Below are 14,562 nucleotides of genomic sequence, written 5' to 3'. Positions count from 1 at the left end.
CTAAAGCAATATAGCATACAGAAGAACACATTACAGTAATCAGTAACATTCCCAGTTCCTGTATAATTGAAGAAGACAGATTTGCTCAAGAAACACATTTGCTGGATTTGTAGAATAAGAACAAAACATGAGCTTACCATAGCAAACAAAGGAAAGATGGGACACTGGAGTGGCTCGGTAGGCGAAGCATCCGACTTGATCTTGACTCTGGTCTTGATCTCAGGGTCCTGGGTTAAAGCCCCATGTTGGGCTCCACACTGGGTGTGGTGCCTACTTACAAAAAAATCTTGGAAAGCAAGGACTCAAGATAGGGCCCCCTACAGGGCATAATTTTATATTTTACGAAGGTAATAAATATCCCGTTTTAAATCCTTCTGCAAGTACAGTCCTGTCTTTATGAAGAACCATGAAAATGGGAAAAACAAGTGAAGGGCACACAATTCTCACAGCTCCATTTTCGGGCCCATGAATGACAGCATTAGGTGGGCTACGCAACTGCATGTTGTGGAGAAGCATTAGATGAGCTACTAGAAGCATTAGTAAATGCTACTAAAGGCTGACCTCCAAGATCTATAAAGAACTTCCCAAACTCGAAACCCAAAGAACAATCCTGTCAAAAAATGGGCAGAAGACATGAATAGACACTTCTCCAATAAAGACTTACAAATGGCAAACAGACACATGAAAAAGTGTTCATCATCATTAGCCATCAGGGAGATTCAAATCAAAACCACATTGAGATACCACCTTACACCAGTCAAAATAGCAAAAATTAACAAGGCAAAAAACAACAAATGTTGGAGAGGACGTGGAGACAGGAACCCTCTTACACTGTTGGTGGGAATGCAAGTTGGTGCAGCCACTTTGGAAAACTGTGGACGTTCCTCAAAAATTAAAAATAGAGCTACCCTATAACCATGCAATTGCATTACTGGGCATTTACCCCAAAGATACAGATGTAGTGAAAGGAAGGGCCCTATGTACCCCAGTGTTCATAGCAGCAATGGCCACAATAGCCAAACTGTGGAAAGAGCCAAGATGCCCTTCAACAGATGAATGGATAAAGAAGATGTGGTCCATATATACAATGGAATATTACTCAGCCAACAGAAAGGTGAATACCCAACTTTTGCATCAATATGGATGGGACTGGAGATTATGCTGAGTGAAATAAGTCAAGCAGAGAAAGTCAATTATCACATGGTGTCACTTACTTGTGGAACACAAGGTATAACATGGAGGATGTTAGGAGAAGAAAAGGAAAACTGAAGGGGTGGGGGTTGGGGGGGGGATTGGAAGGGAAGACAAACCATGAGAGACTGTGAACTCCAGGAAACAAACTGAGGATTTTATATGGAAGGGGGTAGAGGGGATAGTGGAGCCTAGTGGTGGGTATTAAGGAAGGCACGTATTGCATGGAGCACTGGGTGTTATACACAAACAGTGAATCTTGGAACACTGCATCAAAAACTAATGACGTATTTTATGGTAAGTAACATAACACAAGAAGAAGAAGAAGGAGGAGGAGAAGAAAGAAGGAGAAGAAGAAGAAGGAGGAGAAGAAAGAAGAAGAAGGAGAAGAAGAAGAAAGAAGAAGGAGGAGGAAGAAGAAGAAAGAAGGAGGAGGAAGGAGGAGGAGGAGGAAGGAGGAGGAGGAGGAGGAGGAGGGAGGAGGAGGAGGAGGAGGGAGGAGGAGGAGGAGGGAGGAGGTGGAGGAAGAAGGAGGAGTTTGGCTATTGTGGACATTGCTGCTATAAACATTCGGGTACACGTGCCCCTTTGGATCACTACGTTTGTATCTTTAGGGTAAATACCCAGTAGTGCAATTGCTGGGTCATAGGGCAGTTCTATTTTCAACATTTTGAGGAACCTCCATGCTGTTTTCCAGAGTGGCTGCACCAGCTTGCATTCCCACCAACAGTGTAGGAGGGTTCCCCTTTCTCCGCATCCTCGCCAGCATCTGTCATTTCCTGACTTGTTGATTTTAGCCATTCTCCTGGTGTGAGGTGATATCTCATTGTGGTTTTGATTTGTATTTCCCTGATGCCGAGTGATATGGAGCACTTTTTCATGTGTCTGCTGGCCATCTGGATGTCTTCTTTGCAGAAATGTCTGTTCATGTCCTCTGCCCATTTCTTGATTGGATTATTTGTTCTTTGGGTGTTGAGTTTGCTAAGTTCTTTACAGATTTTGGACACTAGTCCTTTATCTGATATGTTGTTTGCAAATATCTTCTCCCATTCTGTCAGTTGTCTTTTGATTTTATTAACTGTTTCCTTTGCTGTGCAAAAGCTTTTGATCTTGATGAAATCCCAATAGTTCATTTTTGCCCTTGCTTCCCTTGCCTTTGGCGATGTTCCTAGGAAGATGCTGCTGTGGCTGAGGTCGAAGAGGTTACTGCCTGTGTTCTCCTCAAGGATTTTGATGGATTCCTTTCGCACATTGAGGTCCTTCATCCATTTTGAATCTATTTTCGTGTGTGGTGTAAGGAAATGGTCCAATTTCATTTTTCTGCATGTGGCTGTCCAATTTTCCCAACACCATTTATTGAAGAGGCTGTCTTTTTTCCATTGGACATTCTTTCCTGCTTTGTTGAAGGTGAGTTGACCATAGAGTTGAGGGTCTATTTCTAGGCTCTCTATTCTGTTCCATTGATCTATGTGTCTGTTTTTGTGCCAGTACCATGCTGTCTTGATGATGACAGCTTTGTAATAGAGCTTGAAGTCCGGAATTGTGATGCCACCAACTTTGGCTTTCCTTTTCAATATCCCTTTGGCTATTTGAGGTGTTTTCTGGTTCCATATAAATTTTAGAATTATTTGTTCCATTTCTTTGAAAAAGATGGATGGTGCTTTGATAGGAATTGCATTAAATGTGTAGATTGCTTTAGGTAGCATAGACATTTTCACAATATTTATTCTTCCAATCCAGGAGCATGGAACATTTTTCCATTTCTTTGTGTCTTCCTCAATTTCTTTCATGAGTACTTTATAGTTTTCTGAGTATAGATTCTGTGCCTCTTTGGTTAGGTTTATTCCTAGGTATCTTATGGTTTGGGGTGCAATTGTAAATGGGATTGACTCCTTAATTTCTCTTTCTTCTGTCTTGTTGTTGGTGTAGAGAAATGCAACTGATTTCTGTGCATTGATTTTATATACTGACACTTTACTGAATTCCTGTAGAAGTTCTAGCAGTTTTGGAGTGGAGTCTTTTGGGTTTTCCACATATAGTATCACATCATCTGCGAAGAGTGATAATTTGACTTCTTCTTTGCCGATTTGGATGCCTTTAATTTCCTTTTGTTGTCTGATTTCTGAGGCTAGGACTTCTAGTACTATGTTGAATAGCAGTGGTGATAATGGACATCCCTGCCGTGTTCCTGACCTTAGCGGAAAAGCTTTCAGTTTTTCTCCACTGAGAATGATATTTGCGGTGGGTTTTTCATAGATGGCTTTGATGATATTGAGGTATGTGCCCTCTATCCCTACACTTTGAAGAGTTTTGATCAGGAAGGGATGCTGTACTTTGTCAAATGCTTTTTCAGCATAAGATTAGTTTTTGAAGAGAAGGCCAAAGCATTACAATAAGCAGACCTTGAGTTCCGGGTGAGCTAACAATGAATGTAGAATACCGGCCAATTAATTTCCATTTTTAATAAGAACAGGTCGAATCAAAAATCTTAGGAATAGGCTAAAGGTCTGGCTTTGGAGTCCAGTGATCTCTAGAAATGACTGACAGACTGAGATACACTCTTATTGACTTTTGTCTCTCATTCTAAAAACACTTCTCCTTTGAAGGCAGGATAATCATATCGAAGCATAAACTGCCAAATCATTTCATGGTGCCCAGGTAAAGAATCAATCACTAGAAGGTATGGAAAGGGTCACAGAGTTTGGAAAACTGATTTGAAAGATAATTCTTTCAAAAAGGACAGCATTCCTTCTGAGAGGAGCACAAACATGGCAAGTCTTGGAAGAGAATTCTAATTCACTTTTAAGTAGCAAGCCTACAGTCACTGAAAATATCCTAATAGGACAGTGAAAACAAGGGGCACATGTACCCCCAATGTTCATAGCAGCAATGCCCACAACAGCCAAAGAGGTCCTTCAACAGATGACTAGATAAATATGCGGTCCATATATACAATGGAATTACTCAGCCATCAGGAAGGCTGAATACTCACCATTTGCATCAACATGGATGGAACTGGAGGAGACTGTGCTAACTGAAGTAAGTCAAACAGAGAAAGACAAGTATCATATGGTTTCACTCATATGTGGAACATAAGCAATGGTATAGAGGACAATAGGGAATGAAGGGAAAACAATGAGAAGAAATCAGAGAGGGAGACAAACCACGAGAGACTATGGACTCCAGGAAACAAACTGAGGGTTTCAGAGGGGAGGGGAGTGAGGGGAGGAGGTAACCAGGTGATGGGTATTAAGGAGGGCATGTGTGGTGATGAGAACTGGGTGTTATACACAATTAATGAATCCCTGAACACTACATCAAAAACTAATGATGAACTCTATGTTGGCTAATTGAATATAATTTTTTTAAAAATTCTGATAGGACAGAAAAAGTGTATAGGAACAGGAGCTTTTTCCCAGACATGTTCCATGTTTACTCTGAGACTCACCTTCGAATCAGTAGGTTACATGGAAACAAAGGACTTGTAAGAATTAAAATTATGCCATCAGGGTGATACCTTTTTCCTGCTACGAGAGTTTATGGTCCTGTGTTCCAGAGAGAGTTGACAGGCCATAAACTTCGGGTCCTTCAGGAATTTACAATAAAGGCGGTGCCAGTTGTTTTCTTGAGAAGTCATAAGCAGAAAAAGCTCAAATTTTAAGATCCTGAAGATTCTCTTTCATGCTTTTTCTTCTCTATCTTATTCTGGGGCAAGGCAAAGACTGAGGTCTAGAAGGAACCTTAAAATAAAAACTGATTTTTTTTCTGTGTGCATGAAGTTATTCCTATACTTTGTGTCAATATTACATTTTTTTATCTTTACTTTTTTATTGTTATGTTAATCATCACACATCATTAGTTTTTGATATAGTGCTCCAAGATTCATTGTTTGCCTATAAAAATCAGTGCTCCATGCAATATGTGACCTCCTTAATACTCACCACCAGGCTGACGCATCCTCCCAACCCCCCTCTCCTCTAAAACCCTCAGTTTATGTTTCTAGGAGTCCACAGTCTCTCATGGTTCATCTCCCCCTCTGATTTCTCTCAATTCACTTTTCCTTTCCTTCTCCTAATGTCCTCCATGTTATTCCTTATGCTTCACAAGTAAGTAAAACCATATGATAATTGACTTTCTCTGCTTGACTTATTTCACTCAGCATTATCTCCTCCAGTCCCAACCATGTTGATGCAAAAGTTGGGTATTCACCTTTCTGTTGGCTGAGTAATATTCCATTGTATATATGGACCACATCTTCTTTATCCATTCATCTGTTGAAGGGCATCTAGGCTCTTCCTACAGTTTGGCAATTGTGGACATTGTGGCTATGAATATTGGGGTGCATATGGCCCTTCTTTTCACTACATCTGTATCTTGGGGAAAGCACTGATTTTTAATAAGAACATTTTCTCCCTTACAGGATAATATTTAGAACAAAACAAAACCTGGAGTCTTCATGTTGCATTACATTATATCCTTGATTGTACCTGGTCTCATCTGAATTATAGTCTATATTCAGCTTACCAGTCCGTTAGAGGTCCCTTCAGTTGATGTACTATGGAATGAATGGTGTCAGCTCTTTCAATGGCAAAATCCATTATTTAAGATCATTCCATCTTACTTCTCTTCTCTTAAACTTCTATAACATAAAGGCTCATTATACCCCAAATACCATTTGCGGAAACACATTAGGAAGGCATAAGCTCTCAACCCCCCTACACACACACACTCAAATACCAGAAGCACAGGTTTAGAAAGCTGAGCTCCTCAAAAAGGGTATTGGGCCAAAATGGCTCCTCTCTGTCACCACTCCAAATTCCCACCCATGTCACCTCTCCCCTGACTTAAACCTTACAACACACGTCATTGCTAGGAGAGTCTAAAAGCATGACTTTAACTTCTGCTGGTACCCCCCCAACAAAATCCTTCACATCAAGATGAATTACACTGTCACACATTGACATCAACAAGAGCCGTTGTTATTTTCATGTCAACTGAAAGAGGCAGCTCAAAAAAGAAATTGCCTATCAATTCCTCTGAAAATAGTAGCACAGAATTCATTTTTTAAAGTCATCGTTAACATCATCCACGAACAGGTGATGAAACAGGTAAGCAAAAAATAGTCATGCGACATACTTATCCCTCCAAACTTCATTAAAGGCAGCACGATTACCTGCTCATTTCTTTTTCATCAGAAATAAACTGGACTTGTAGAGCCAATTCATTGTCAAAAAGTGCGGACATAAATTGCTCTCATGAATCCAAGTGACTAACCTGTAACTAGACAAACCTCTCTTAAAATAGAGCCACACAACTTTTCTTAAGTAGCTGATCTTTGCTGCTTTCTAATTTCTTTTAGTGCACTCTAGAGAAAAAAGTCTGAGTGTCTTCCCTTTTCCCTCTCTATATGGTATTTATAGCATTTTGATTAATACCCATGTTTCAAGAATATCACCCATCCATTTCCAGTGTAACATAAGACTAACCAAAAAGAAGATTTAGAAGACCTCTTCATGTGGTCTTTTTATAAGAGGTGTGTATCAAATTACTATCTAGAAAGTGGTTGTCTCTTTCTATGACATCTGTCAGTTTAGCATGGAGAGCATCAACACATTATTTAATATTTTAATAATTATTTATTATTTAACCCCCCCATCTTCAATCTATTTAAAATTAGAGCGTTTACCATAGCATTCTCATTGGGAAACAGTGTGGATTTATGTGACTATGTCTTGCTACTGCTTACTTTTTACTACTGTCCATAATTTCTACATGTTACTCCAGGGAGATTAACCCAGCTCCTATCTAGAAAAAGCAAGCATGAATCCCTGACTACACCAATTATCACAGCCCATCCCCTGGCCACAGAATTTGCTTCAGAGATGAGATGATGATTAAATTGGTTCAATCAAAGAAAGGCATAGAACCTCTGCTCAAAATTCTGACATAAATACACTCTCCAACAGGATGATATAGTTGCTGCATTCTGAAAGATGATAACTGATAATAAAAATCAAGTAATTCAGGGACTGCTGAGTGGCTCAGTCAGTTAAGTGACAGCCTTTGGCTCAGATCCCCGAGTCCTAGGATCAAGTCCTGCGTCAGGTTCCTTATTCAGCAGGGAGCCTACTTCTCCCTCTCCTGCTGCTTGCCTCTCTACCTGCTTGTGCTCACTTAGTCTCTCACTCTCACTCTCTCTCTTGCTTTCAAATAATTTTTTTTAAACCAAGTAATTCAGTCAAACTCCTGTTTAAGCAAAGTATCACTGTTAATAAGAAAGCAAAGTCTATGCTAACATTGCTTTGTTGAGAAAAAAAAAATTTTTCCCCCTTTGGCAAGTTATACTTACCACCAGACATCAGAGAGGAGGAAATCTGGAAAATCAGGGCCCAAGTAAGAATTCACAGTGATTAAATCTGTCTGAATCCCAATGAAGTTGTAACACATAAAATCAAACACAAAGTCATCATAGCACTTGAGCTAGTTTTAACATAACTCACACATACATAAAATGTTGGTTTCTATAATGTATCCCTGATGTTACAAGATTGGCAATAAAATACAATTTTACAAGAAATTTCAATGAAAAAAAACCCCACTGACCAATTGTACCTCAAGTCTCAAAAATATCAAAGAAATATAACCCAGGTAGAGAAAATCCAAATATTAACATCATTATTTGAGGAATGGTCCCTATAAATGCAGTCATTGAATATAAGAATTCGGAAAAAAATTATGTAATTGAATTTACCCAACTTTCTCAGAACACGCCCAGCAAGTCTTTGCTTAAGATTCTTTACATTCTTCTATCATATCTTCAGTCTCCTGTCCATCTGTGCATTGAAAACAATAACCAAAGTGGTTAGGGTATCAGAAGTTGTGCATAATTAGGAAAAATTATTCAATCTACACAACAGTTAGTCATTTTACACATGAGACAATAGCCATTCTCATTTAATACTTAATTGAACACTCATCACAAGCTGCATACAAAGTTTACAAGAAAACACAAAAGAGAAGGTACTTGCCTTCATTTAGCTTATAGCCAAGAGAAAACTTTCTAGGTTTTAAGAACTAAAATGGTTATGGATCTGGAGATAGCATCAACTTCCATTGTTGCTTGCTTTGCATTATTTCTGGGAAGCAGGGTAAAATCAAAAGAAAATGTGACATTCAGAGTGGATAAGAATTGACCACCTGCCATTTCTTCACTGTGAGGAAAAGACATGTGACACTAACAAAAATGGTATGGAAATATTCTCCCAACCTAGTGAGAAGATTACCAGAGAAGGCAGAAGTGATAAGAGAATCAACTAAAAGATGACGATAAAATTGAATCCAGAAATGAGAAAAACCAAAGCCCTCATCCACCACTGGTGGGAATGTAAAATGGTGCACCCACTTTGGAAAAGTCCAGCAAATCCTCAAAAAGTTACCACAGACCCAGTAACTCTACTCCTACATATATGCCAAAGGGAAATGAAAACATACATCCACGCCAAAATTGGTAGGCCAGTTGCTTTTTGTTTTTTGGTTTTTTTTGTTTTTTTAAGATTTTATTCATTTGGCACTTCTGGATGCCTCAGTTGCTTAAGCCTCTGCCTTCAGCTCAGATCATGGTCTCAGGGTCCTGGGATAGAGTCCTGCATTGGACCCCCTGCTCGGCGGGGAGCCTGCTTTTCCCTGTGTGCTGTTCCCTCTTCTTGTGCGCTCTCTCTCCCTCTCCTTCTGTGTTAAATAAATGAATAAAATCTTTTTTAATTCTAATTTTTAAAAAAAGATTTATTGGTCATAGAGAGTATGAGTGCACAAGCAGGGGGAACAGGAAGTGAGGGAGGCTCAGCAGGGAGCCTGATGCGGGACTCAGTACCAGGACCCCAAGATAGTGACCTGAGCTGAAGGCAGATGCTTAACAGACTGAGCCACCAAGGTGCCCTGTAGGCTAGTTTTCATAGAAGAATTACATACAACAGCTAAGAAGTAAAAGCAACCCAAATGTCCACCCACTGATGAATGGATTAAAAAAAAACTCAGTATAGTCATACAAGAGATCAGCATTCAACATAAAAAGAATGGAGTATGGATACCTGCTACAACGTGGATGAAACTTAAAAAACATTTGCAAAGTGTAAGAAGCCAGACCAAAAAGGCCACATATTTTTATGATTTTGTTTATATGAAATGTCCAAACTAGGCAAATTCACAGAGACAGAGAGCAGATTAGTGGTTGCCTAGGGCTGGGGGCATTGGGAGAAAATGGGGAGTGACTACTCATGGGGATAGCATTTGTCTGCGGGGTGAGGAAAATGTCAGATTGAGATGGGGATAGCATTTGTCTGAGGGGTGAGGAAAATGTCAGATTGAGAGTGGTGATGGATGAATGGTGGCCTAAAAATGTTATGTCCACATTCTAATCACTCAAACCTGCGAAAATTTCCTTCCTTGGGAAAAGGGTCTTCGCAGATCTGTTAAGGATCTTGAGATGAAACTGGATTCATCCAGGTGGTCCATAGGTTCAGTGACAAACATCCTTACAAGAGAAAAGCAGAGGCAGACTGGAGAGACACACAGAGAGAAAGACAATGTGAAAAAGAAGTGGAGATTGGCAGGAGGAGGCCACAAAGCAAGAAAACCAAAAAACATTAAAAGCCTGAGAACCTGGAAAAGCAAGGGGGCATTTTTCCCTAGAGCCTCCAGGCAGAGTATGGCCTTGCTGACTCTGATTTCAGACCGCAGGCCTCTAGATCTTCAAGAGATCTAGGTTTCTGTTGTGGTCATTTGTTGTGACAACCACAGGAAATGAATCCAGGTATATAAAATATAGGTCAATAATGCTGTCATTTTTTTTTAAGATTTTATTTATTTATTTGACAGACAGAGATCACAAGTAAGCAGAGAGGCAGGCAGAGAGAAAGAGAGAGGAAGAAGCAGGCTCCCCGCTAAGCAGAGAGCCCGATGTGGGGCTCCATCCCAGGACCCTGAGATCATGACCTGAGCCGAAGGCAGAGGCTTAATCCACTGAGCCACCCAGGTGCCCCAATGCTGTCATTTTTAAAAATCATCCTAATCATTAAGGGCAAAATGACTCTCTCTTTAGAGAGTCAAATGAGAAATGTAGTGGTGTTGCCAACACACAGACGAAAAATAAGCAAGGAGAAAGGTGGGATAGAGGAGAAGCAAACCTCAATATCCCACACATGAGAGGAGGAATGGTAAGAGTGGCCCAGGCCTTCCCAGATACTATTTCTTCTATCTAGAGTGTTGTCCTTCTTGACCACCCAGTAAATGACCATCATCCTTGGAGGCTCAACTTGAACATCACTTCCCCATCTCCCCAGTGTTCATTCCCTCTGTAGTGTGCCCGTGGACTTTGTCCCAAAGCTCCTACTACTCTTGTCTTGCCCCTGCTGTGATTTCCTGCCTAAGTGGCTACCTTCATCAACAGACGATGAAATAATTTAGAGTTGGGGTTGTGTCCTATCCCATATATCCTAGAACAATGTCCTTAATGAATGAATACTGATGTCCAGATCCAACCCCTAGAAATAGATTTAATTCACCTGGGATGGAACCAAGGCGTTGGTCTGCTTTAAATCTCATCAAGCGATTCTAATATGTTGCCAATGTAAGAGGCATTGCTGAAGGGATGGACTTGGTATAGCTTAAAATGCCAGACAGATCTGAGGCAGATGCCAAATATACAGAGGACAAATGATCCCACTCCAGTTATATGTGTCTCCAAATAAATTATTAACCATGAAGGAGTTGAGAACTCAAGCTAGGACATGCTTGCTTTTGGTGGTTCAAGGGAAGGTTACCCAAAAGCAAAACGGGAGGTATGCTTAGAGCAATAAGACAATCTGGAGAAGGCAGGATCTTCATTAAAATGAAATTTAAGAAGAAAAAGGAGGGATTGAGCAGATGGAAAAGAAGATACTTTCTGACATTATTTTCACCACTAGTAGGACTAGTCAACAATCTAGTCCAGAGCTTCTCCCACTTTAACAAGTGCACAGATCACCTGCTGGACAACTTGTTACAATGCAGACTCTGAGACGGTAGGTCTGGAGCAGGCCCTGGGACCCTGCATTTCTAACAAGCTCCCAGGACTGCTGGTGCACAGATCTAGTCCACAGGATCTTAATTTTTTCATTTTACCCAATTTGAATGAAGAACTGGAATCACAAGCTCTTATTAACTGATAAAAGAATAACACATCACAATTAAGTACCAAACCTCTCCAAAATGCCATTGTTAAGACTACTAAACAAAAGGATAAATGATATTTTATGAGATGAAGAAAATAATTGGTGGCACATATTTGCATGAAAAGCCTACCTCAAATCAAGAATGAAAAAAGCATGAAAGAAAATTAGTTGAAAGTGACTTAAGATAAATTCATTGAATATAACTAAAGTGTTACATCAAAAGGTAATGAACTGTGGAAATCTCTCATAGCAACTATGATATTTTGATCCAATAAATTTGGGGGAGTTAAATTACTAAGTGCATCTGAAAGGCAATGAGTTCTCTTGAAAAAAGAATTTAACAAATAATAACTAGGAGGCCTGAGGGCACACACAGTTTGAGAGAAACAGAACCCCATCAAAGCAACGATGAGTTAAGAATTTCCCTAAGAGCAAGCCAACATATTTTTCAATGGGAAAAAAAAAAAAAAGTTAGCTAGTAGTGTTACTATTTTAGAATCTCAGTACTCCACTACAAACCAGAAAGCCAATATTACAACAACAACAAAAAAAAAAACTTTCTCAAAACTATCTAGTGCCTATGAAACTGTTCAGGTGGTCAGAGTAAGGACATACACTAACACATGTACCCTTCACAGCTGCAACGTCCTTCACAAAAACCAATCCAACTACAGCCACCCCAAGTTCTGTTCCAAACTTACAATCAGTGATGACTCCCTATATTGTATGCCTGAGACTAATTTAACACTGCATGTGAATTATACTGGGACTAAAATAAAAATTGATGGTAAATAAGGAGGAAGTTACAACCAAACAAATCTTCTGATGGGCAATTTTTCAACATGGAGTATCAGACTGCACAGTTGTAGTGGTTGGTCAACTTGTTCTGAGGACCCCAATGGAATAACATAATTAGCTTTCTGAAATCTATACTGAAATCCATATTTCTCAAATTCTTATAGTAGTTATAGAATATATAACCTTGTATATAGCTTGTATGTATAAGCTTATACTATGTCTTGTATAGTAGCTATGTAATATATAATCTTGTAGCTTGCATTAATTTGACAAACTGAATGCCCCATACCAGGGGCTCTGACTTCTGGAAGTCGGGCTAGAGCCTTGGACACAGGTATAAAACAAGAAGCAAAACACTGCCCAAAGATCCTGATGCTCTGTGCTTTGCAACAGTGCTTCTCAAACCTCACAGTGTCACTGGGGGATCTTATTAAAGTGCAAATTATGAGTCAGTAGGTTTTCTAATAAGCCCCCAGTAACTGGGCCACACTCAAAGCAGCAGAGGCTTATAACATGGTATGGAAATCATATGGCTCCAAAGGACCAGGCACATGAAGTCAAGAGGGGCAGACGGGGACCCTGTCCCCCATGCCTCTTCCAAAGGGAACATCTGCTCCTCAGTTCTCCTCACTGGTGGAAGGAACTGCTGATTTGTCAGAAAAGTCAGAAGTCCAGGCTTTTATGGGAAATCTCCTGATTAAATGTTAAATACAGAAGTCCCTCTTATCCACAAGGAATGTGTTCCAAGACCCTCAGTGGAGGCCTGAAACCATGGATGATACTAAACCCCATATATACTATGATTTTTCCTGTACATACATACCTCTGATAGTTTAACTTATAAATTAGGGCCAGTAAAAGATTAAAAACAATTCTAATAAAATAGAACAATTATAACTTACTGTAATAAAAGTTATGTGAATATAGTCTCTCTCAAAATGCCTTGTACTATACTCACCCCTCTCATTGTGATAATGTGAGGCGATAAATGGCTCACACGATGGGATGAAAGTGAATGACATAGGCATTGTGAAACAGTGTTAGCCTACCATTAACCTTGACAACAGGCCAGGAGAATCACCTGCTTCCGGAAGGCTACTGACCACAAGTGACTGAAACCTCAAATAAAGAGGGACTAATACTGGGGCACCTGGGTGGCTCAGTCGGTTAGGTGTCTGCCTTCGGTTCAGGTCATGATTCTGGGGTCCTGGGATTGAGCCCCATATTGGGCCTCCTGCTTGGCGGGGAGTCTGCTTCTCCCTTTCCCACTCCCCCTGCTTATATTCCCTCTCTCCCTGTCTCTGTCAAATAAATCAATAAATAAAATCTTTTAAAAAAAAAAAAAAAGAGGGACTACTACTATCCCACATAAGCCAACCAAGTCCAGTCACTGACATAATCATTTTATGTGGACTTTCTCCTTTGATCCTTATTGAACTATTAAAACCATCTGATCTTAACAGATAAGGATACCAAGGTGTAGAGGAGATAGATGAAGTAATTTGCCTAAGATCACTGCTAGTAAGAGAGCAAGCATTCAAAGCCGGATCTGCCTCACCCAGAGCCCAGACTCCCAACCACTAGGCCAGATCCTGCTGGTGGGTGGGCACGCCCAACCTCCCTCTGCTCCTCTAGCTTCTAGTCTGGGATCCTGCCACTTACCCAGACTACTGCAAGCTTTAAGTAATTAATTTGCCCTCTGGGCTTTTGTTCTCAGTTTCAATTTACAGTGACCAATCATCCCAGTTTGCCAGAGAGGAAGGGTTTCCAAGGACAAGAAACATTCGATGGTGAAACCAGGACACTCCTGAGCCAACCAAGACAGTTAGTAGCCCGAAGTTTTTATTTAAGGTTGTTATTTTTAAAACAAACATACCTGACTCACTCGTTATAAAAATTTTTGAGACACCATTCATTACACGGGTCCTATGGGAAAATTCCACTTTGTTTCCCTTGAAGAGTTAATACATTTCTGACCCCTTTCTTTACTACATGACTGACTTGGTGTCCCTTTTTGCCCTACGCTACTACTGTTGCTTTCGTTATTCATATTTTCTTCTTCACTATATGAACTTGATAAGTAGATCAAATGCTTGGTGGGAAGGAGTATACCGTACAGGCAGAGAGAACTTTTTGTTGGAATTCTCTGGAAAGCAACTCGACATAAGATAACTCGATTAAACACCAGACTAACCACAGACCTGAAGAGCTTCCTCTGTGAGCACCAGTGTATTCGGGGGTGTCTCAGAGGTGACATGGTGGCAAAGAACACTTACTCCCCACTCTCCTCGCACTTGACTTAGGGCGGGGACGCAACCCACCTCGCACCATCTTGTTCCACGGGCACCAGGGAGAAGAGCCAGCT

The 14,562-nt window shown here is 40.3% G+C and overlaps 1 protein-coding gene across 5 annotated transcripts in view; it reads right to left on the bottom strand.

Annotated features, from left to right (window-relative positions):
- Nucleotides 1-14,562, bottom strand: part of FSIP1 (fibrous sheath interacting protein 1) — a 188,261-nt gene that overhangs the window by 445 nt on the left and 173,254 nt on the right. For 2 of the 5 annotated variants that reach the window (XR_014312991.1, XR_014312994.1), the window contains exons 12-13: nucleotides 7,541-8,024; nucleotides 138-270 (exon numbers count right to left, since the gene is read on the bottom strand). Coding sequence is in view for 1 of the 5 variants with exons in the window: in XM_082735564.1 (XP_082591690.1) it covers nucleotides 7,978-8,024 (47 nt within the window). In the remaining 4 variants the exon portion in view is untranslated. Of the gene's footprint in view, nucleotides 1-137; nucleotides 271-6,807; nucleotides 8,025-14,562 lie in introns of those variants that run through there. The other 3 variants (XR_014312992.1, XR_014312993.1, XM_082735564.1) reach the window with 3 other exon arrangements.

This window comes from Mustela nivalis (genome assembly GCF_964662115.1).
Source record: "Mustela nivalis genome assembly, chromosome: 6".
Lineage (NCBI taxonomy): Eukaryota > Metazoa > Chordata > Mammalia > Carnivora > Mustelidae > Mustela > Mustela nivalis.
The sequence above is the reverse complement of the archived record's forward strand: the minus strand, read 5'-3'. Positions and strand labels throughout refer to the sequence as shown.